Source organism: Equus quagga, chromosome 11 (genome assembly GCF_021613505.1).
Source record: "Equus quagga isolate Etosha38 chromosome 11, UCLA_HA_Equagga_1.0, whole genome shotgun sequence".
NCBI lineage: Eukaryota > Metazoa > Chordata > Mammalia > Perissodactyla > Equidae > Equus > Equus quagga.
In genome coordinates this window covers 72518868-72541633 of record NC_060277.1, presented here as the reverse complement: position 1 = coordinate 72541633, position 22766 = coordinate 72518868, and the positions used below count along the sequence as shown (strand labels likewise).

Sequence of the window (22766 nt, the reverse complement as noted above, 5' to 3'; positions counted from 1 at the left end):
TCCTTTCACGAGTCAGGTGTTTCCAGTTCTTTGCTTTCTGCAATCTGAGGGAAATCCTTGGCTGAAAGATCGCTTAAATTTTAGTAATAGGCATATACACAGTTTAAGGCAAATAACGAGGAAAGAGATTAAAGAATTGCATAACATTGCTATAATAAAACTATTTTCAGCCTCATCTACTTATTTATGTGAACAGAATGTTTCATCCTTTAGGTCTTTGAAAACAAAACCAACAAAAATTTGAGCAGAATTGACACTGAACCCCATTTCACCCCAGCAAAAATTCCTATCCGTATACATACATGGACTACAGGAGAAAAACATGCTCTTCCCATCTCATTAAGACAGGCAATTCCACCAAAACGGTCCCTTGCTGCTGAAAATTTATTAAAATTTGTAATGTGTTGGGTTTTTTAATTGTGTACTGCTAATCTTTGTAAGAACTAATCCAGAATAGGGTCTGAGTATTGGAGCCTGTGGTCTCAGGAAAATTTTCATTTCCATCTACACAGATATTTTTGTTGAGGCGAAATGTAATAGGGTGATGAATGAAAGACTTTAAAATATGAAAATATAAACTAGGACAAAATTCTTTGGGAGAAATAGAATAGAAAGATAAATTCAAGGAGAAGCAGCAAAGCAGGGCTTCCACAAGGGGAGAAGGGCTCGCTCCTGGATTTCCAGTGGCTGACGGCCGGTATCAGATCGCTATGGTTTTTGGATTCCACTGACTACATTTAAAAGAATGATGTAACGGTTTTATTTTTAAGATGTAAATGTTTACATTATTCTGGAAATTATATTCTTTGCAACTATTTCAACTTGCTTTGGAAACATTCAGATGTTGACTGAAAAATGTGCCAGGGAGCGCCTGGGTTTTCAAAATTATTCTGTGGGTGCACAAGGGAAAACAGTTTGGAGGCGACTGAATTAGGGAAACGGAGGCCCACGCCATCCCACGTGAGTGGTGTCTCTGAGCCTCCCCTGTCCTCCCCTCCTCTCTGGGGCTCCTGCCCAATCCGGGGGCCTCCCCTACCTAGAGTCTGCCTCCTTGGGGGCCAACCGCTTCCGCTAGGTCATCTCATCGAGTTTTCACAGCAATCCAGCCAGGCAGGTTCTGTTGCTTGCTGTGATGAGCAGATGAAACAAGTGGGGCTTAGCGAGGTTACACCTTCCCAGGGTCACAGCTGGAAGCAGCAGAGCCTGGAGTTGGATCTGGGCAGCCTGACTCCCAGACTGGACACAGACCTCTACGTGCGCAGCTGCATCCCCTCCTGACAACTCCTGTTCATCACTGGTTGAGCTGGTCACTTACTATTTGTGAACCTCAGCATCTTTATCTGTGAAATGGGGTGATAATACTCATCGCACAGGGTGGTGGTCAGGAGTGAATGAGATGTGCTGGGCAAAAATGCCTAAGAGTATGCCCTACCTCCTTCACAGTGGGAGTCGGGGTGGGGGGACTCCTCACTAGCTGGGGCTGGAGCCACGCTGAAGGATCATTTCAAGGTAAGCATCAGGTGCCAATTCTGCCTTCCTGACCACTTAGCAGCTTGTGAGCATTGCTAACCGTGCTCTGATTTGGTCTCTGAACCGTCAGTGCTTTCTCATTTGTGTTCTCTCTCTTTCTTTCTTTGCAGTTGGATCCACAAACTGTAGAAACCAAGAACTGGCACACGGATGTGATTGAGATGAATGGGGTGAGCCTGGAGAGATAGATGTCTGCGCAGTGGGTGGGCAGCCCGCCCTCTGCTGGTTTCCTCAGGCTGCTGTCCTGCCCCTACCTCCCCTCAGCCCAGCCCCTCTCCGCTCTCCTCTGCCTGCACCCTCCCCTCTCCCATTCTGCAGGTGTTTCAGGGAGCCCTTGGTGCTAGAGGTGGCCCTTGTTTGTAGTCCTGGGGAAGGGGACCCCTATCCTTTGGGGGCACTCCTCGAGCTCTCATGCCCAGAGGGACTTATGCCTGCCTCACTCCCAACCAGATCAAAGTGGAATTCTCCATGAAATTCACCAGCCGAGACATGAGCCTGAAGAGGACCCCATCCAAAAAGCAGACCGGCGTCTTTGGTGTGAAGATCAGCGTGGTGACTAAGTGGGTGCTGCCCCCGGTGTCCTAGTGCTGGTGTCCGCGCCCGGGTCCCTGCCAGGGCCTGGCCCCTAATCAGTTGCCTTCCAGCTCAGTAGTCACAGACAGCCAGTTGGGAGGCCAGAAGTGGCCCACAGAGCTGTGTTCTCTGGCTCACACGATGCTGTAGAGATAAATGAGCCAGCATTTAAATGTCAGGCGATCGCATGTGAAAATCCCAGATCGTCAGCTTCTCATAACAAATGGGAAGACTCAACAACTCTAGACCCCCATTTTGGGAGTTGCAGGCTAGAATCCAAGGGGTGGCACGTGTCCTTCTGCCATTGCCATCCCCTCCACTCCCTTTGTCTCCAGGGCCTGACCCACCTCCCTCGTGTAGGTTACCTGCTGGGTCCCGCATACCCCATAAGCATTTGAACCTGAGACCCCTGTTCTAAGGGAACTTTCTTTCCTCGGAGTCTTTGGGCTTATCTCCGCAGACTTTCTCCTGCCTTTGGTCCCTCAGCAGGCAGGCCCTGGGTGGACTGGGGGAGTATGGGAGTCACATGGCCTCTTTCTCAGCCCTTTCCTTGCCACCCTCCTGATCCCAGAGGCTGGAGCTCTGCAAGGCCAGGGTATGCAGGGAGAGGGCTGTCTGGCTATCACTGGGCAGCCTCCCACCCTCACATCCCCTCCCCCGCAGGCGGGAGCGCTCCAAGGTGCCCTACATCGTCCGGCAGTGTGTGGAAGAGGTGGAGAAGAGGGGCATCGAGGAGGTCGGCATCTACCGGATATCAGGGGTGGCCACGGACATCCAGGCACTGAAGGCCGTCTTCGATGCCAGTGAGTCTGGGTGGCCCAGCCCGGGGCTGGCGGGGAGAGGGTGCTTCAGCAGACTCACAGGGCTGGTAGGAGCCAGTGTTACCAGGATGCCTTCTCCACAGAGAGGCCCCAGCTAAGTGATGGCGGAGGAGCCTCAGTCTGTGACCTGCAGTCCAACATGGCGTGGGGTAGACCGTTTGAGTCCCTGTGGCAAGTGCTCATCCTGCATTTTCTCATGTAATCCCCCTGCCCTCCAGTCTCTCATCCATTGCTACAGATGAGGAAACAGGCTCAGAAAGGCCAAGTCACTTGCCCAGGATTACCCCAGCTTATAGGTTTCAAGCCTCTTTAAACTCAGATCTTTCTGAGTCCAGAGTCTCTGTTCCTGGCTTTCTTGCTAGCTCCCGGGTGCCTGGTGCGCTGCAAGGAAACTAAAAGCTTGGAGCCTGGGCTGGCGGCTCGGGCTCCCCTCTGCTGTCTCCAGGGCCCCTTTGGGAGGGTACTGCTGCCTCCAGCTTTGACTCTAAGCTCCTTGGCGATGGGCCTGACCTCTCTGGTTCTCCCCTCCCCCGTCTCGCTGTTCACTCTGCAACAGCAGCAGCATGTCCAGTAGTCAGGAGCCTGAACTGGCTGGGCAGCGCTGATTCCCTGGGAGCTGAGAGGGGCCAACAGGGTCAGGGAGCCTCGGCTAGGGGCTGGCACATGGCTCCCCTGTGCAATCTGGAAGCCGAGGCTTTGTCGGAACATGATTTTAGGTGTGAAAAATGTGCAGTGCCTCCCAGAGACGGGGTTAGCAGTGGGAAGATTCAGCTGGAAGGAGGGTGTATGACATGTGGTGTGAATGTGGCTCCAGAACTCTGGACAATGAACTGTGTCCCCCACTCCTCCCCCCATGGAGCTGTATCATGGACCACCTGCGGGCACTACCTCCAGCCTGCTTTTCTGGGGCACCAGACTGGAGATGGGGTGGGTGGGGGCGACCATGGGTGGGCTGTCTCAGGATGGATAAGGGATGCAACAAGGCCACCAACCCGGCTGAGGGCCACATGAGAGAGAGAGATGGCTCGGGCTGGCACGGCCCCTGACCTCGCACCTCCTCTGCAGATAACAAGGACATCCTGCTTATGCTGAGTGACATGGACATCAACGCCATTGCTGGCACCCTCAAGCTCTACTTCCGGGAGCTGCCCGAGCCCCTCCTCACAGACAGACTTTACCCAGCCTTCATGGAGGGCATCGGTGAGGCTCCAGGGGACCTGAGGGCTGGGCTGAGCCAGACCTCCCTGACCAGCAAACTAAAGAGCAAGAGAAGAGATCTGTGGCTCCCCTTGCTCGTTGATCTGCCCTTGCTCGTTGACCGGGGCTGCGTGGCTGAGTGGCCTGGAGGACGAGGTGTGGCCTGCTGGGGCCTGATCCAGAGGCTGGACCCCCTCTCACCTGCCTCTCCCCCTACGTGTCCCAGTGGGCTGCTCCCTGTGCTTCCTCCTTGGACACTGACCTCCTTGCTTAGAAACCCAAGTGTCCAGGGAAATCTCACTTGAGGTGGGTGGTCAGGGACTGGTGCCCCAGAGCCAAGGAGAAGTCTGGGTAGAGCTGGGATGTACTTGAGATGGCTGGTCCTGAGCCTTCCAGGAAACTCTCGTCTCACATATCCACGGGTGGGGAAGACACTGCAGGCCTTGGCCAACAGGGCTCCAGCCTCCACCCATGGGCCAAATCCAGGCCTGGGTGCATCCCGCCTGTCTCTTCTTCTCCTGGGGCAGATCAGAGCTTCAGCCACCACCGAAATGAGGAGCCCCATGGAAGGCTGCCCACTGCCGTGCTCCAGCCTCAGAGGCGGTTGAGAGAAAACATTCACATCAACGTTGTTGTTGTTTTAAACCTAGCCTTACAGACCGGGAATGGGGAATGGCACCAGCCGCAAAGGCCCATGCGGGGAGGGGAGGAGAGGTAACTGCTCCCCACCAGCCTGCCTCCTGGCGGAGTTACAGGTCACAGGTGGGCCTCCTCTAGGAACCAGCTGTTAATAGCCCGCCCTCAGGAAGATACCAGGCCCTTCCCTGCAGGGTCTGCTCTCCTGACCCCTGGCAGCCTGGACTCTCCCTCAGGGTCCCGCAGCCTCCTGACCACGGGGGCGCTGGCTAGGGCCTCCCTGCCCGGGAGCCGAGCCCCGCCCTAGCCCGTCTCTCCCCACAGCCCTGTCAGACCCTGCTGCCAAGGAAAACTGCATGATGCACCTGCTCCGCTCCTTGCCCGACCCCAACCTCATCACCTTCCTCTTCCTGCTGGAACACTTGAAAAGGTAACAGGCAGGGGCCCGTCCAGGGGGCCAGGGAGCCCAGGGCAGGCCCCCGCTGGGGAGGACACATCTGCCGTGGGAGGTACCTCCTTGGCAATTCCTCGTGGGTGCTGGCCTCTGCTGGCCACCTGTAGCAGGGTGAGAGTTTGCTTTTCAAATTCTTGCACTCAAATCCTTCTGTTTTGAATAATATTTGGGTCCTAATAGCAACCTCAAATATTGGCCAGAGAATGCTTAGAAAGGTAGGCCTAGAGCCAAGGACTATAGATGGATTTTACAGTCAGTGGGTCATTCAGTCACTTTCGCACTTTTTAAATGGAATAGAACAGGCAGCAGCAGGGCGCATGGCAAGCAGTAGGCATGTGTATTGTTCTGTTCAGTTACATACAGCCATGTGTACTGGGTTACAATGCGAAGTGTTTGTTTTGTGGGTCACAGTCAAAAAAGTTTGAAACCTGCTGGTCTTGACTCACACCTCATCTAACAGACGGGGAAACTGAGTCTCCAGCCCAGCAGGGACTTGCTTGGGGTTAGCAGCAGCTCTGTCCTTAGAATCCACATCTCCCAAATCCTACACTAAGGCCCTTCCCACCTTCTCCCCTGCCCCTCCTACAGTCAGGTCAATCTGAGAACTGCTAACGTGGACGCCTGCAGCCACGTTCAGAACTGAGCTGGCCCTGAAGGGTCCTGGTCACTCACTCTTGAGCCCAGGACTGGTCCCCGGTGTGAGTAAGGAAGGAGAGTCCCTGGCTGTCTTTTAAATCCACTTGCCACCCAGGACCAGGGAGCCCCCGGAGACGGGGCGCATTGCAGGCCAGGTCCTCCCTGCGCTCCGCTCCAGCCCTCAGAACTGGGCTCCCGGCTGCAGCTCAGCCAGGCTGGCTCGGGAGGGCCAGCAGAGACCTGGGAACGCCTGGAGCCGCTGTCTTGTTTTTCCCATTATGAGACATTTTCCCTCTGGTTTGGCCAGGACCAAAGCCCCAACCAATTCCCAAATAGTTTGGCGAGCACTGTGGGGAGGACACACAGAGGAGTGGGAAGGGAAAATTCATTAGGTTTTCCACCCTGGGAACTGGGCACAGTCTGTTCCCACATCTGGGCCCTTGGCCGGGGCCGTGGGGTTGGTGAGGGGCTGGGCCAGCCACACAGCTGCCTCCTGGCATGGCAGTGTTTGCCCGTTTCCAAAGCAGTCAGCAGGCACATCCACGGCTCCTGCCTAGAGGGTGGGAATGATGGGAGAGTAGCTGGGAGGAGGGTGAGAGGTGCTGCTCGGGTGGTGGGTCTCAGCCCTGAAACATTTCCTAGGACTGGGGGAGGCTCAGGGCCTCTCTGATGTAGTTGGGTGGTACTGGGCCTGCCTTGACACCAGCCAGAGATGGCAGCTCGTGCTGTCACTCAGGGGAAGTATCTACAGAGCACCTGGCCTATTATGCAAGAAAAGCAGAGGAACATCCAAAGGGAGGCAATTCTGGGGTCCCATGAGGCAGACCCTTCTGGAAAGGTGTGGGAGAACAGCCCCTGGGCTCCATCTGGGATTAGGGTTGTTCCTGCCACAGCACAGTGGGCAGAGCCTCAGGTCTGCTTAGCAACTGCGCCAGGACTCCAGCTCCTACCTTCGGCCCCCGCCTCACCCACTGTGACCCTTCCTCCCGGCTACTCACCACAGCTTGACCGATGGTGGGGGAGCGCAGAGTGGTGAAGAGCATGCGTTCTGCAGGCAGACCATGGGTTCAGAGCCCAGCCCTACCACTCGCTAGCTGTGTAACCTCCTGTGTAACCTGAGGCAAGTCACTTAACCTCTCTGTACTTTGGTTTCTTCATCTGTACGGTGGAGGTGATAATAATACCTGCCTCAAAGGATTGTGATGAGTATGAATTATTACAGGGAAAGTTCTCGGGCCAGTAATACTATTTCTAAGGCAAGGGAGCTGGCTCTGGCAGTTTACCGTCAGTTCAGGAGGTGGCCCAGGAGCTGGGAATCTGTTATAGGAATGTCCTGGGACAGACCTGGGGACATGGTCCCTTGGCTTAGTCCCCTCCCTACCAAGAGGTCTCCACTATTAGGGGAGGGAGGCTAGTAACCACCTTCCAGGAATCCTTCCAGGGGTTCTTATAACTAAGGCCAAGGGTCCAAAGCGCCGAGCGGCTCCTGAGAAGTGACTTCTTTTTCTCCCCATCCCTCCCTTGCAGGGTTGCTGAGAAGGAGCCCATCAACAAAATGTCCCTTCACAATCTGGCGACCGTGTTTGGCCCCACGTTACTGAGACCCTCAGAAGTGGAGAGCAAAGCACACCTCACGTCGGCAGCAGACATCTGGTCCCATGATGTCATGGCACAGGTACCACCAGCACTGCCCAGGCCTGTGCTGGCAGAGCGGGGAGACAAGCCCCCTTAGGGCTAGAGAGAGAACAGTTCCGAGTCCCACGGCCCTCCCTCCTGAGCAGCCAGGTTGATGGTCTCTAGGACGTCACCAGGGAGGCAGGGAGGGCTCTGCACAGTCCTGCCCCTCCCAGACCAAAACAAAAAGGAACAGACTGTCTGTCCCAGCTGCTGGCGCAATCTCAGGAGGGCCTTGGTCTCAGAAAGCAAGCCCAGGGGCACAGGAAACATCTGGAGGCCTTGTCCTCATGTGTGGCAGCTCTAGGATTGCTTCTGGGGTCAGGAAGCTTCCTGGGATCCCTACGAGACCCAGGGCAGGGGCCAGTCTGAGGCAGGGCTGTGGAGCCAAAACCAGCCCGCGGAGCAGGTCGGAAGCTAGTGACGGAGGTTGGGGAAGTGGCTCCAGGCTCCCCGCCCTCTGCCCTGCAGCGCCCCCTCTTGCTGCAAGTGAGCAGGCACAGCTGGGCTTCCAAAGAAGGGGAAGCTGCTAGAGCCAGCCTGGGGGGTAGCGCCAGGTGGGGGTTGGGGAGCAACTTCTCAACGGATCAGAGGAGGGCCACGAGGACAAGGACCCCAGCCTCAGTCTCCCCTGTCTCCCCACAGGTCCAGGTCCTCCTCTACTACCTGCAGCACCCCCCCATTTCCTTCGCAGAACTGAAGCGGAACACACTGTACTTCTCCACGGATGTGTAGCCGGAGGTGGGAGCAGCTGTGCTGTGGGGGGCGGCCCCAGCCAGCCTCTCCAGCCAGGGGACCCAACAAAGACTTGAAAGACTACAATTTAAAACTCCCAAACCCACCACTCCGGACTCCAAGGGACGCAGATTTCCAAAAACTGGAATATGTGCATCTTTTGTGCCACCTTGTACAAAGCCAGCTGACCCAGCCCCAGCCTCACCGCCACACCCCGGGCTCCTGCCCTCTGTACCTCTAGTTGTGTCTAATGCTCTGTGCTGTTCCGGAATTGTTTTATGTCTGTTTGTCATGCAGAAAAGGTAGTGACCGACCGGGTGTGGGCACACGGACAGCCTGCTTTGTTCTTTCATTTCCTCCAACACTTTCTTTCCTCCCGAGTCCAGTCCAAGGGCTTTCATTTTGCGCCCTGTAACTGCTGCCAGCTTATCCTCTCCTGGCCCTGCTCCCAGATTGCAGTCTCCCGGCAGCCTCCCCTCAGTTTCCCTCCACCCTCCCTTCCCTCCCAGCCTGCCCACATGCATGTGCAGCCTCAGTTTTCGCTCCATCACCTTGAAAGTTCTGAGGAGGCCCTGGGTGGCAGTGGCGGTGGTGGCCCGTCAGATGCTGCTGCTTGCTGCTGGCTCCCCAGCGCTCTCTTCGCCCTCATCTGTGGAAGCACACCTGCTTTGCCTTGCTGCCTGTGCAAATGTTGGACGTGGAGACAGACTCACACTAATCCTCAGCTTAGCACAGAGCTGGAGAGCGGATTTCTGGAATTTTCCATCTGAGAATCTCCATTTCTGGGGTTTATCTTGTTCTGTCTCCTGCCTACCAGTGAGGCATCTCTGTTTCTTCTACTGCTTTTCAGTTCCCTTTCCCCTGGTGTTCTAGTTTCTTTGAGGGGAGACTCACAGGTGACCTGCTGTCAAGACAGCCAGAGGGGCAGGAAAGAGTCAGAGGCAGGCGGGAGAGTCAGGCCACCAGGGAAACAAGGTTGAACATTCGGAGGAGTGCCACGTAGCACAGGGTGTCCTGAGTCGGGGGAGCAGCTCTCGGCAGCAGGAGTCGTAGTGGCTTGTCTAGTGGAGCCAGGCTTCCAGGAGGGCAACTGACATGGGTGAAGCCGGCGTCCAGAAACAGGAAGGCTCCAACCAGGAGACAAGCCCTTCCTGGTGCCTCACGTACCTCACGGTACCTTTGCCTTAGATTTTACCTTTTCCACAGCCGAGCACTGCCACAGGGCAGCTCCCAAGACCACGTGTGCTCTGGGGCCTGGAAAAGGCAGGCACAGTCAAGCAGTAGCCAGCTGTCATGGTGCTGCCTCCTCACCCCTGGCTTCTAGATGCAGCCTTTTGGGTGAACTCTGGGAAACTCCAGAAGTTGGGGAAGGATGAGGAGTCATGAGCATCTGCCTCTCTTGGGACTGGGTTTTTCTGGGGACCCTCATTACTGACACTCTGCTCCAGAGTAGGAGGTTCCAGCGGGTTGGACTGCTGGTTCTTTTCCTACTTTGAGACGCACTGCTCAGTGGAAAGGAGCGAGATGAGTCCCCAGAGCATCACTTCTTCCCATCTGGGCAGTGGCTGCCAGCTTGCAGCAGCCTGGGAGGGCAGACCCTCCCTGGCTGACGGGCTTGAGCTGTGGTACACAGCTACCTGGCGCTCCCATGTGACAGAGGAGACTCTAGGCCCTCGGGATTGGGGAGAACGGCTCCTGTGGCTTGTGCTCAGGGCTGAGTTTTAAAGGGTTTGCTGGCCCTAAAGCTGCAGCACCTGCTCAGTGAGTCAGGGCCCTTTCTGATCTTGTTTACACCTGTTGCCCAATCCTGGGCAGAACGGTACACGCTCTGTGCACGTTGGAGGAAGGAAATGCCTAAGAGGAGGGAAACACCACCTAGCTGCCTGTTAGCAGCTTAGCAAGCCCTGCTCCCTGGGACGAGAGGTGGAGAAAGACCACCGCTTGAGTCCAGGGAACCCAGCACCTGACCATCCGGAGTCGCTGCCTGGCACTCAGGAGATGGTGTGCGGCATGAAGGGCTCTTGCTTCCAAAGCCATTGACGGGAATGAACTGGAGGTCCCGCTAAGAGCTAGTTACAGCCAAAACTGGGTGCCTCCCACCGCCCCCAACAATTGTTTGCTTCTCAATAGCAGGTAGCTCCCGCAGCCCCCGAGCTTGCTCTGGCAGCAGGAGAACGGGAGGAAGGCTGGAAGGGCTGAGAAATGCAAAAGGCTCAGAATATTTATAAATCCCACCCCGAGTGGGGAGGGGCGGGTACCAGACCTGGACTGCGCGAACGAAAGAGCCCGTGAGTTCTCCTGAGAGACAGGGACTGTGCAGCCCAGAACTCCCAGCCACGGTGCCCAGCAGGGCGAGCCATGCCAACAGCCCTGCAGACAGGCCACGGGAATCCCAGCGAGCCTGTCCTTGCTGGGCAATGGCTGTGGGCTGCTGGGTTTTGCTGATAACAGGTAGGATGGGACCCTTCATTAATATTTGACTTTAATAAGTTGGTAAGGATATATTTTTTTTGTCTATGTTCTGTTTCAACTTATGTAGATTATTATATTGATGTAAACCACGTGACAGGAAAATGTTAATAAAAAAATGCAAAGCCCCAACATTTGCACACAACTCAGCCCTGTGGTGTGGACACTTATGTTCTTAGCAGTCCAGGGAAGACCACCAATCTAAATATTTCACTCTTCCAGCTGCATCAAGATGTGTTTCCAGGAATCTGTTTACCTAGTTAACTCTCCCTGAGCTTCCCTTCAGCCCGCGGGGACTGTGGCGGAGTTTGGGGGGAGGTGAGCCCAAGCCCTTCCCAGCTCTTCAGAGGCTTTCTGCTCAGCTGCCAGGCAGCTCCTTTCATGACGTACAAATGCCCCTGCAGGGACCTGGCCGTCGATATGCCTCAGGGAGATGGTAGGAAGTTGTCCATTCAAGTGGAGCTTGTTTTATGTGAACTTTTCTTTACATTTTCCTTGGAAGTAGCACATCTTTGGGGCAGCCTTTTGGCCTAATGTGCTTGTCGGAGAAGCTGGATGCACCCGAGGCCCCAGCCTGCCTTTAGGAGAGCCAGTGGGTTAACACAGGCTCCCACCAGCCTCGGCCATTAGACACTATGTTTATTCTGGAGATCAGGAACAGATGTCTCTGAAAATTGGTGTTTGGTTTATGAGCTCACACTGGCTCCTCAGCCATCTAAAACAGGAAACTATTCATCTCCCCTCTTGATTGAATAGTCAGTGTGGACAATGCTTGGCTTATTGAACTGATGGCTACTGACAGCCCCAGGGCTCATCTCTTCCAAGGCAGTTGGGAGGGCAGCATGTCTTGTACTTGGTTGGTTTGTGTATCTGACCCCACACACTAGACTCACTGGTGGAAGATGCCGGGCATCCTAAAACTTTGACACATGCCAGCTAGGAGTGTCTGCTCTTGCTCTCAAAGTGCTTGTGGGTGACTTACTTAGGGACAGTATAGGAAACACTCCTGAATTTGTTCTCAGACCCCTGAGGATACTCCAGCTGGCCTAGCAGCAATGAAGCCTCATGTCTATGAGACTGGGACGGGCATTACATAGAATTCACCATAGAAGGACATGAGCCCTGTGCACTAGCTCACATTCATTCCAAAAGAAACAGCAGACATGTACAGAGGAAGGTGTTACCACCTGGGTTTGACATTATCACTCACATACAAACACACACTCAGGATGCCTGGATGTTTCAGCTGAGTCTTTGAATTCTGCGTAAGGGTGGATGGGCTAGAAGACAGCACACAAGGGAGAAGCAAAAAAAGAAAGGCGAAGGAGTCACTGTACAGTAGAAAAAAGGAGTCATTACTACTGGCTGTAGGTGGCCAGAATTACACAGCCCCCTCCAACCCTACCTGCCTGCCCTCATGAGTAGAAGCCTGAGATCATAACTTCATCCCGCCACCAAAGCATCAGAGTAAATCAGCACGCGTGGCAGACCCGTCATAAAAGGTGATTTTTTTTGCCTATGGCACACAATTAGGCTGAGCTTCTGCTGTCAGAAAAAGGCTAGCGGGTCAAGTGAAAAACACTAAGACATTAAAAAACAAACACAAACCAACACTGATATCAAGAACAAGGGGAGTGGTGAATACTCCTCAACAAGGTCTGATCTTACCCAGGAGCTGCTGTGATTCAGTCATCAGGACGATCTTAGCAGGACCCTTCCCACCTCGTGTCCTCGGGCCGGGCCTGGTCCAGTGGTCCGAGCATAAAACAAATGTGCGGTTCAGAGTGCAGGCATTCCTATTAGCCAGCCCTCAGGAAGAATTTCCAGAACAGGCCAGTAGGGCTTATGCACGGAATTTCACTGCATCCTGGGAAGTGGCCAGGCAGGGCTTCCGGGGAGAAGGCCCTGGCCGATGCAGCAGTCTTGGTAAGGGTAACACTACTCTACAAACCCTGAGAACCTAACATTCTCAGACTTCTCAGGAGCCTTCTTATGCTTTCCCTTTGGATGTTCAATCTTTGGGCCATCTGGCACCATTTTCCGAGAAGTGTGGACTTTGAAAATAAAAATAAACCAACCTTTTAAACTGTAATATAAATATATATATTTTTAACAAGGAAATCAGAAACACTAAAGATGATGACACAATTGGTCAGATGGCATAAATTTACTTTCCCCTGCCCTAATGTGCCAGACGGATGACTGCATGGAGTTCCAAGGTAGGACAGCTTCCTGGGTACTTCCTGGGGATATGTAAAGTCACCTCTGTTCCCACAGCACCAAACAACCAGAGGGCCAGTTGTGGTCAGGAGTGAAGTTTTGTGGAGCTTAATTCCTCATGTAAGTCAACACACTGTCTCCTGGTCTGTCCAAAAGAGAGAGGCTGGCATGGCACATCCCCTGCACAGCCTGGCAGGAGTCCAGGAGCAGAGAGTGCAGCTGCTCAGAGGATGCAGACAGACAGCAGCCAGGCAGGTCCCTCATGACACCAACTATATGAGGGAAAACAAGTATCTTCAGTCTCTGAAGCAAGCGCCCTGGAATGGTGCAGAAACTGCCCTCCACAGCAGAGCTCTGATCCTGGGCTGGCGTTGTCCTTCCCCAGAGGCAATTACTCTCACCGGAGGTAATAATCAATTGCAGCAGAGAAAGCAGCAAAACCTCCACAACCAATGACCCCAGCCTTTAAGCCAGCTGTAAAGCAAACAGAAATGACATTACCTGTGATGACAGATGCTGGGTCAGGCAGCAGTCACAAAAAGTTTGCATACCCACAGATGCAAAGAAACCAGCTTAAGCATTCTAAGCCATTCAACCTACCAGAGATCTGTTAAGACTTCAACGAAGCTGTGTATACAATTTAATTCACTGCGCTTTATCTAACTGTACATTCATTTAACTTTTCTCATTCCAAAGAATTAATATTTCCAGTCTCATGAAAATAGCCCCTTAGAGGCAGGAAACTGTTAAGAGAACCAGCTCTTGGAATCAAGTGAAAGCATATGGCCTGTTACTCTGATTTGTTTACGGAATACATTCCTGGGAAGGTGATCAAAGCAGTCCCAGAGGGAGCTGAGCTTCTCAAAGGCCCTGATGAAGCTGAGCGATGGGCAGACCAAAGCAGAAGTTACTCTATAAATCATAAATGGCTGTTTGAGGGGCAAAGGCAGGTTTTAATGATAGCAAATCATCCTGCATCTCACAAAATGAGACAACAGGCTTTCTGCTTTGGGTGAGTTAGGGCACAGCAGATGGAAAGTGGCCCAGCAACAGACACTGTCAGGAAAGTCATGTCACTGACACCCTGCAACACTCTCGATGGACACGTCAACAGGGAGAAGTGGCAGGGAACTGGTTTCTTTCTTCGTTATTTACAGGTGATAATCCAACATTTCTAGAATATCTATATTTGGCTTTCAATGGGTAGAAATCTAAGAATCTTCAACTGCAGAAAGACATTACCACACTAACATACACAAAATTAAAACTGACAGTTTATAATATTATTAATAAAAATGTCTTAATACTTGCAATGCATGGAGCTGAAAGTTCAGTAGAGCCTGATACGTGGACAAATGGGCTTCCCAGGGCTGCATGCAACCTAGCTATGCTTCCGTGATACCCTGAGCATCAACACATTCCAGGAATTACTTATTGTGAGGCAGTCTTTCCTATATATTCAATATGCAGGCTGCTCTTATTTCTAAGACCGACCTAGATCTGTCAGTGGGTCTCACCTGGGAGCAATTTTGCCACCCAGGGGACACCTGGAAATTTCTGGAGACACTTTTAGTTGTCACAACTAAGGGGTGCTACTAGCATCTAGTGGGTAAAGGCCAGGGATGCTGCTAAACATCCTACAAGGCACAAGACGGTCCCCTCTTCCCCAGCAAAGATTCATCTGTCCAAAATGTCAAAAGTGCCAAGGATGAGAAACCCTGATCTAGATACCAAAACTTCCCAAAATTGAGTTAACACAGAAGCAAACATGATTCAGAAGGGAAGAGTATCAAGTGTTCACATAACGCCTCAGGCTGGCCTTGGCACACTCACTTGTTTGGAAATGTCAACTTCAGCACGTTGTCCCAGGCCACAAAGAAAACCATTCGAGAGTTGTTTACTAACCTCTGAAACCAATAGCGCCTCCAGTGATGCAGCCGCTAATGACACTGTTCTTCCAATCTGATTTTCCCCGGTACTATGGGTGGAGAAGTGCAGTTTAGAGCCAAAGAAACAAGCCAGACAAGGCGATGAAGGGAAGAAACACAGGGGTTCTAGCTGGCTAATTCAGTCCCACCCCAAAGGAAACGTAATCTTTTTCTCTTTCAAAGGACAGTTCTTAAAATTTGAATGTGGTCATAAATGCTTCCTGCAGGTGGCACCAGAGCGCTGAAACCAAGCGCAGCATTTGAGAAGTTAGTCAAAAGCTCCTCTGATTCCCCAATAAGTCTCAGGTTTAAAATCATTAACCAACTTCTAGCTACAAAAAGAAGTAAAAAACAATGCAAGCCCAAATCACAAACACACAAAAGGTTTACATTAGGGACCATCTAATGGAAAGTCACTCTAGCAAGTATCGGCGGTTCCGATCTGCTTTCTAATAACACTGAAAGCACTTCTCTTTAAATGGTAGCAGACAAGGCTTTCTCAGGAGACAGAGACACTTACAGACTCTACCAAACACTCAGTGCAAGAAAACATGGCGCCCACGATGGCAAAATTTTTGGCGTAGGACATTCCTCTCTGGCCCATGTCTTTCAGAACTTCTCTTGCCGTGGGCGTCCGGTAAGGATCCTTGGGGTCAAAGCCCACGTTGGTATCAATGCCGGCGGTGAACACCCCAAACGCACCTCCCAAGACAAATCCTAAAAACAAACACAGAGACGACGACTTCTTCGGCATGTCTTCTGGATTACTGCAGTGGGGTCACACTCGAATAGCACCTTTTGGGGGCCACCAGTAAAGAGGACACCGCCCCCGGCCACTCCAACTCTGCACTTGCCTGGTTTCCACATTACACAATCTAGGATCTATCTTGGTGACACCCTCTTCTGTCTCGTCTTGGAGTTCTTCCTCCTTTCATTTTCCAACATTCCTCAAGATTCAGTCTTTAACTCTGTGTTCTCTCTCTTCACCCTCATATGTAAGCAGTCCCCCTCAAGTTCAGCTATCAACTTTGCAAATCACTTCGACAATGGTGACATTCATAATAGTCATTTAGCAAGTACGATGTGCCAATTGCTCTGACACTTTATAGTCACGGCCTCGTTGATTCTTCACAATAATCCTGTGAGGTAGACACTATTATCCTCACCTCTTGTAGCTGAAGAAACTCAGCCTCTTTCAGGTTAAGTAACTTCCCCAAGGTCACAAAGCTACCAATGGCAAACCCCACACGGCTGTCCACATCTGACCTTGCTGAGCCTGCTGGACATTTCCGTGTGGATTTCTCTCACCACTTCAAGGTCAATGTATGTTCCATGAAATCACAGGCACCTTCCACCCTGACTTTCTTGCTTATGGCTGCTTCTTTCCAGTCATCCCACCTCCAAACCTCCAAAACCAGGGGCATTTCTGACGGTTTCTTTGCTTCCTCCTGCAACCCTGTCTATGTCCACAACTATCATCCCAGCCTAGGGCCTTTATCACTTCCACCCTGGAGCACTGCAAAGACTCAGCCATCATTTCAACAAACACGTAAATGCCTTCTTAGGATCAGGTACACTGATGAACAAAGATCCAGTCCTTGCCTCACAGAGCTTCAGTCTAGCAAATTTCCTATATGTCTCCCTATCCACAGACTTTTTTTTTCCTTCACCTGACTCCATCCTGAGTCGTCACGCTCATTACCACTTACCACTCTCCTAAAAAACCATCAAATACTGCCCTAATGCCCACAGGCGAAAAGCTCAAACCCCACCTCCACCGCCAACTTGAAATGACATTTCTCTTCCTCCTTGTCTACCTCCACTCTTTCCACCCTTCAGGGTACAGCTCTGGCCTCACCTCTTCTTGTGGCCGTCCCCAAACCAAAAAAGCTCTTCTTTCTACTACACTTCTCAATGGCACTCTCATTCTATTTGTTTCTTAAATGTCTTTCACTCTCAATGAGATTTAAATTCATCTGCAAATGTGGTCAACCTCTTTACCCTGCACAACGGTACGCTACATTCTCAAATTCTCAAAAGGGTTTAAAAAAAAAAAGCCAAGTCCAGACTTCTCTCGTCCTTGTTCACCACTGTCTGGTCACACTGGCCTGTTTTCTAACCCTGAAGCCAGCTCCTGCCGGGCCTCTGCACCTGCTACTCCCCGTCTGCAGCTCTCCTCTGCCAGGCAGACTCCTTCGCAACACTCTCCTTTCTCTACACACAAAAAAGTTCCACGAGAACAAGGCTCTTGTCTCTCCACCGCCTGGCACGTGATAGTCGCTCAGAAACAATTTGTTGAAAAAAATGATTACTTAAAAGTGAACAGACGAATGAATGAATGAATGAAGTCAGCCATTTTACAACCTCCAGGCCCCGACCCCCAGTACCGATTCTCGGAGCAAATTCCAGGGGCGAAAGCTAACCCGACGGAGCAGAGGGGCGCCGCTCGAGCTCCCAGGACGAGGCGGGGGCGGGGTCAAGGTCGAGGCCCACAGGCCCCTCGCCTCCCACCACGTGGCCTTCTCGGCGGAGGCCCCGCTGCCCCCCACCCCTCAGCCTCCCCCGCGCCCCCTCGCCCCGCCTCACCGCCCACGCAGGCCAGCGCGGCCTTGAAGGCGCAGCTTTCCATCGCTCTCTCGATCATCTTCTGCTCCTCGCTCTTGGCCGGACTCGGGATCCCGCCCAGGCTACCAGGCTCCAGGAGCCGGGGCTGACGCTTGTCACCCACCAGGTGTTGCAGAAGAAGGCTGTACTGCAGCGGAGCTTCGGCGGACCCCGCCGCCTCAGGCACGGAGCCCCCGGCACTGGGGGCAGTCGCCGCCATGACGACAGCCGCCCAAGAAACCCCCGCGTTCCTTTTCCCACAGCTGATTCCACACGCTTCACGTTAGGGCCTTCGAGCCTAGCCACTGTACCGCAGTGGCAGATTCGCCACGTCGAGCAAGTACGAGGACGTTGCAGAAGCAAAGTCCGTTCGTGCGCACCCGACGGAAGAGCTATCACGTTCCCCAGAAGCCTCTTGTGAATACTGAATCAGGCTTGTGTAGCAATTCCCAGTGGCCCTGACAAACAAGATTCAGATTCACCAGAAAGCGCCCTATCATCGGGGCTGCAGCGCGGTGCCTACCGGGATTTGTAGTTCTAACACGTACACTCAAGACATTTCCCAGGAAGCCTTGCGTGGGCACTCGCATCTCGGCTTCCTCTGGAGCTGCGGACCGGTGGGTGTGGAGCCGCAGCGCACGCGCGAGGCTGCAGTGCACCAGGACGCCGGCAGGGGGCGCAGGCCCTTCGCCACTGCGCCTCCAGCCTAGTAATTCCTTGCAGATGGTGTGAGATGTAAATGATGAAAGGTGCTTTGTAAATAAACTTGAAGGTCTGACATAAATGTATGAGATGCATGTTTTGTTCAGTAATTAAACCTTTGAGGAGAGAGAGGAGGCCAAGAAATGAGTGAAGCTAACCAAGCGGAAGAAAAATCAGGAAAGGTTATAGGAAGTGGAGGTGACTGTGGCCGGATGGAGAGTGCGAGGGAGGCTGAGGCTGCCGCGCACTCCAGCCGGTTGTTGTCAATGGAAGTAGTGATATGGGACTAACATTGCCATGGAAAACCAAATTTATATTATGTTGAACCAACTAAAGTGCTTACCAATTTGCAAACGCAGAACCTGAAGGTAAACGGTGAGCTAGTACTATATATGAACCCAGAAAAGCTTTTGCAGTAATTTTTATGGTTAAAAAAAGAAAGAGATCCCAAACCACTGCTTTGATCCAGACTAGCATTGTATTTGGGTGTTGCAGCTAAGAGAAACATAAATGGCAACAGAAGGAGGTGGAGGGTACCCAGTCAACAAAGGCAGAGATGCTTCTTTGGTACCCAGAGTTCTCTGTGCTGCTGAGCATAGACAGTGTGTGATTCACCCTGCTTCTGCTCCCCCCAGGCCATGGAGTGAGCCAGTCTGAGGGTCCCCAGTGACTTCCCAGTTGCTGAATCTAATTGGGACCTCATTTGAACAGACTTCTCAGCTGCATTTGACATGGTGACTCCTCCTTGCTTCTTTGAAGTGTCTTCACAGTTTTGGTGGAGCCCTTCTCTCCCAGTTTTGCTACAGCCTCTCCAGTTGCTCAGTCTTCTTGGCAGGCACCTCTGCCTGACCCTTTCCTGTTGGTCCTCTCTGGGTTTCATCCTTTATTCCCTTCTCATGCAGCTCACACTACCTGAGCAACTCATCCACGTTTGTGGCTTCTACTACTACCCATAAGCATTAGTGACCCCCAAATCTTTATCCCCAGCTTAGACCTTTCTCATAAGCACAAGAACCAGACATTTTCCATAGGTGCCTCTAACTCAACACACCCTGCCAACTACCCTTTCCTTCCAGAGGAATGAGGGGTCCAGGGCTCTGATTCATGCTGAGGTCTTAAGAGCCAAGGTTGGAACTGAGAGAAACTGGGACAGGAACATCCCAGGCAAGTTGGTCTTGGAAGGCAAGGAATGATCTAAACAGCTCATCCATGGGCCTAGTTAGAGAGCAATAATCAAACCCCAAAGGAAGGGTCTGCCTCACAGTTCAGGTAAGATCTGAGTCAGCACATGGAGAAATTCCCTGTGGCCATGGTACGTGAGGGAGGGAGGCTTTTATGGAACATCCTTGGCCTGGATTATAAATGGAGAAAGAACAGCTACAGACACTAATCTGGTATCAGCCCCACCCCCATCCCACCCTGGCCTATTGCCTTCCACAGGTGGAACAGGTTTCAGCTGATGGAAAACTTGAACCTCTTCAAGCATATTCCGAAAGTGATAAGTGGTTTCCCATGTCTGTTTCCCTGGGCTGAACCTGCATGAGTAGTCTAGGGACTTTATCTGGCCATGGCATCATGGGGAGTCCAGCAGCTCTCATGTTACTGTTTGGTTCTCCCCAGGTTGTCTGTTCTGGCCACAAGGATACAGGGTTTGGGCAGCATCTCAGTGGGTCAGAGAGAACAGGGGACAGTTAAAGATGAGTTAGAGTCACAGGGAGGGTTGTAGGAAGAGTTGGAGGACTCTGAGTCGATGAGCCATCACTTAAAGGACTCCAGGTAGTGGCACAGATGGGTAGGTGCTGAACTGGAGTAGAGCCTGATTATGTCTTATCAGGTACCCAGGAGCCCCTGGCTGGCCTGTAGTTCTCTCAGCAGGTCACTGGAGCCCAGGAGTAAAAGAAGTAGCACAAGTTGGGGTGGAATGAGGAGGTCCAAGTTGAGAAGTGTAGTGTGTCATATGTGGCTTTGAGTTATATGTGAACTGGTAACAGTGAGTGGTCTGAATAGTCCTGTCGCTGGTAGGAGGCATGGCCACGTAGATACTCTGAGTAGCCAAGTGATTCACTGTAGATGGTGGGTGCTGGACAAGTGACTTTGTATTTAAAAGGCTTTGATCAGCGTCCCCCAAAACCAGAGGATAACTAGAAGCTGAGGATGGAAATATGGGAGCTGAGAAACTCATGGAAGGAGAAGATATTAATAAGTGGCTGTGACTGGGCTGAGCAGGAGCTGAAGTACCCCGAGAAGATGACAACATCCACCAGCATCACCAGGATGGCTTTGTGTTCATGTGAGGAGTGTAAATTGGAGGCGAAATCCAAGGATGTTTAGGAATCCAGAGTTGGGACAATCCATGCACCACCTGTCACATGTGGTCACATAAAACAAGATGTTAGTTTTAACATAGGGCCACCTGAAGCCCTGCAGACCTGGGTAGCCAGAGTTGCTGGTTGGGAAGGAATGAGGGGCCAGACACCACACCTGGGCAGAGATACCGCCATACCACCTATCTCTGTCTCCCCAAAGGTCCCTCCTGGATAGCCCTGGATCCCTCAAAGATGTCTATCCAACATCTCTTGGGTCAGCAGCAGGTGAGGCAAAGAGCAGCCAATTTTTCCAAGCAGAGGATCCAAGGTTAAACTCATTTCCACTCCTGTTGGTCCTCTGGATTTCTGCCAGAAGCTTTGACTGGTAAACTTGAAGTGTTTGGGAAAAGATGCACCATCTGAATTATTATAAACTTTGGGATGCAAAGTAACTGGTCAACATTGGAGAGCTACCGTGGAATGCCAGCAGCCCATTGGGACAAATGTGTACTTGCAAGTCAAGCCTCTCAATCATTTGCCATATGGCAGTTGTTCCTTCAACTGTGAAGGGATGGGCTTGGCAAATTGTCACCAGTATTCCAAGAGCATCATTCCACATGGCCTTGGCCTTGTCTTTCTAAAGAAAAGACCCATGCAAGTTACAAGAAAGCAAGGGATCAAAAGCACAAAGAGTTTTTGCAAAGTTTACATCTTTTTCTCCGTATCCTAAGATATTACGCTAGCTATTTACTTGTATAATAATACTTTTCAGAGCCTCAAATAAAGTTGTGATTGGAAGTCATTTATATTGGAAACTATTTCTATCTAATCATTTGGGTTTTAAAAAGGAAATTAAGTCACTCCACTTCTTGGAAGCAGTGGTCAAATCATGTCCGGTGTAAAATCTCTTTTGTCCACCCCTCTAAGAGGGCCAGGGCGAGTTCTCTACTGTGTGGACTCTTGAAGCAAAAGAAATAAAATAAACTTTTCTAGAGGAAGGCTGAAAAAGCAGTATAGCTAATTTGATTGTTAATAAATATTACTCTGTTACTGAGGGCAGAAAATTAAGAGACTTTTGAAATTCATTCCTTGCTGATCTTTATCTTTTGAGGTTCTAAATCTCTGAGATAACAAGCAAAAAGGAACCAACTAAATAATTTATGGCCTAGCAAATAGAAAGGAGCTTCCCCTGATCGCTAATCAGAATTTCCTAAACTGCAGAGTAAATATTATTTTGGTTGTAAGCAACAGAAAGCAGCTCTGGCCAGATCCCACAAAAAGGGGGATTTATGGAAGCATAGCGGGTGACTCACAGAATCTGAGGAGGAACTGAACCGCCAAATCTTGGTAAGGTCAGGACCCAGGATTGCCCGGGAACTTCAGGGAGATCCTTCAGGACTCCAGGTTGAATTCTCTTTTCTTCATTAGAGAGGTGTCTTCACCTGATGGAGACAGAGCCCCCAGCCCCCACCCCTGCAGCTCCAGGCTCACACCCTCACAGCTCCCACTAATCTTCTATTTATTTAAAATGTTGATATTTTGTTCATTGTGGATTTTTTCCTCTGTAATTTTGATTTAAAAAAATATGGCATCAAAATATTATTTATCTTGGTTATTGAGATTTTTGGCACCCCCTGAAATTTTGTACCTGAGGTGAATGCCTCACTCATCAACCTTGTCCCAGCCATGGATCTCAAGAGAGTCTGTTACCGGAAGTGGGGTGCTGGGGCCAGCTCCTGCCCACTCACAAGAGCTGATTATTAAATTTTCAGGAATTTTTTGAACTGGTTGTTAAGCATGTCCATTATTTAAAACTACATAAGTTTACAATTAAATTATCTTAAAAACAAAGGGTAATATATACTCAAAACGCATCACCTCCTAAATACTTTACTACATTTTACCATGATCTGTGCTCTTGAGGTTGCTTGCGTCTATTGTATCTGTGCGACAGAAATACTATATAAAGGTGTATTGCTGTGCATTTCTTCTCAACTCTGCGATCAGTAACATCGTGTTGGTAGCTGGAAATCGGCCCTGATGCAAATATTTACACCACAGAAATTGGCAAAAGCTGTAAGTCAGAGCTTTTTTGTTGTTATTGTTGTTCAGCATTTGCCGGCATACCATTCACTACAAGCAAACTTTGGGAACCAAGAACACTTTCTCCTTTCTGAGGAAACCAGTGATTGGAGGTAGTAGGACAGAAAAACCGGGAATGAACTGCTGGAAATAATCCCAGGAAATGTTGAATGTTCCAACTGATCATTAGAAAGAGAGA

At 51.3% G+C, this 22766-nt stretch overlaps 2 protein-coding genes across 3 annotated transcripts in view; one reads left to right on the top strand and one right to left on the bottom strand.

The window, feature by feature from the left end:
• The window catches only part of ABR (ABR activator of RhoGEF and GTPase), a 179500-nt gene extending 168626 nt beyond the window's left edge, over positions 1-10874 (top strand). For both annotated transcript variants that reach the window (XM_046676115.1, XM_046676116.1), the window contains exons 17-23: positions 1641-1700; positions 1981-2090; positions 2767-2906; positions 3990-4124; positions 5082-5187; positions 7375-7522; positions 8167-10874. In XM_046676115.1, coding sequence (XP_046532071.1) covers positions 1641-1700; positions 1981-2090; positions 2767-2906; positions 3990-4124; positions 5082-5187; positions 7375-7522; positions 8167-8256 — 789 coding nt within the window. In that variant the 3' untranslated portion in view covers positions 8257-10874. The remainder of the gene's footprint in view (positions 1-1640; positions 1701-1980; positions 2091-2766; positions 2907-3989; positions 4125-5081; positions 5188-7374; positions 7523-8166) is intronic.
• Positions 10875-12804: 1930 nt separating this feature from the next.
• TIMM22 (translocase of inner mitochondrial membrane 22) lies at positions 12805-17875 on the bottom strand. The gene is made up of 4 exons (XM_046676117.1): positions 17460-17875; positions 15394-15590; positions 14851-14923; positions 12805-13419 (listed from the first exon to the last, which is right to left on the bottom strand). Exons 1-4 carry the CDS (start codon positions 17695-17697, stop codon positions 13343-13345), a joined length of 585 nt encoding a protein of 194 aa, XP_046532073.1. The 5' UTR covers positions 17698-17875; the 3' UTR covers positions 12805-13342.
• Positions 17876-22766: the final 4891 nt, after the last annotated feature.

Coding starts and splice junctions, on each gene's coding strand:
- TIMM22 (XM_046676117.1), bottom strand. CDS start 17,697: ATGGCGGCGACTGCCCCCAGTGCCGGGGGCTCCGTGCCTGAGGCGGCG. Junction 14,924..15,393: donor CTGAGTGTTTGGTAGAGTCT/GTAAGTGTCTCT, acceptor CTCCACCCATAG/TACCGGGGAAAATCAGATTG. Junction 13,420..14,850: donor AGGCGCTATTGGTTTCAGAG/GTTAGTAAACAA, acceptor TTTGCTTTACAG/CTGGCTTAAAGGCTGGGGTC.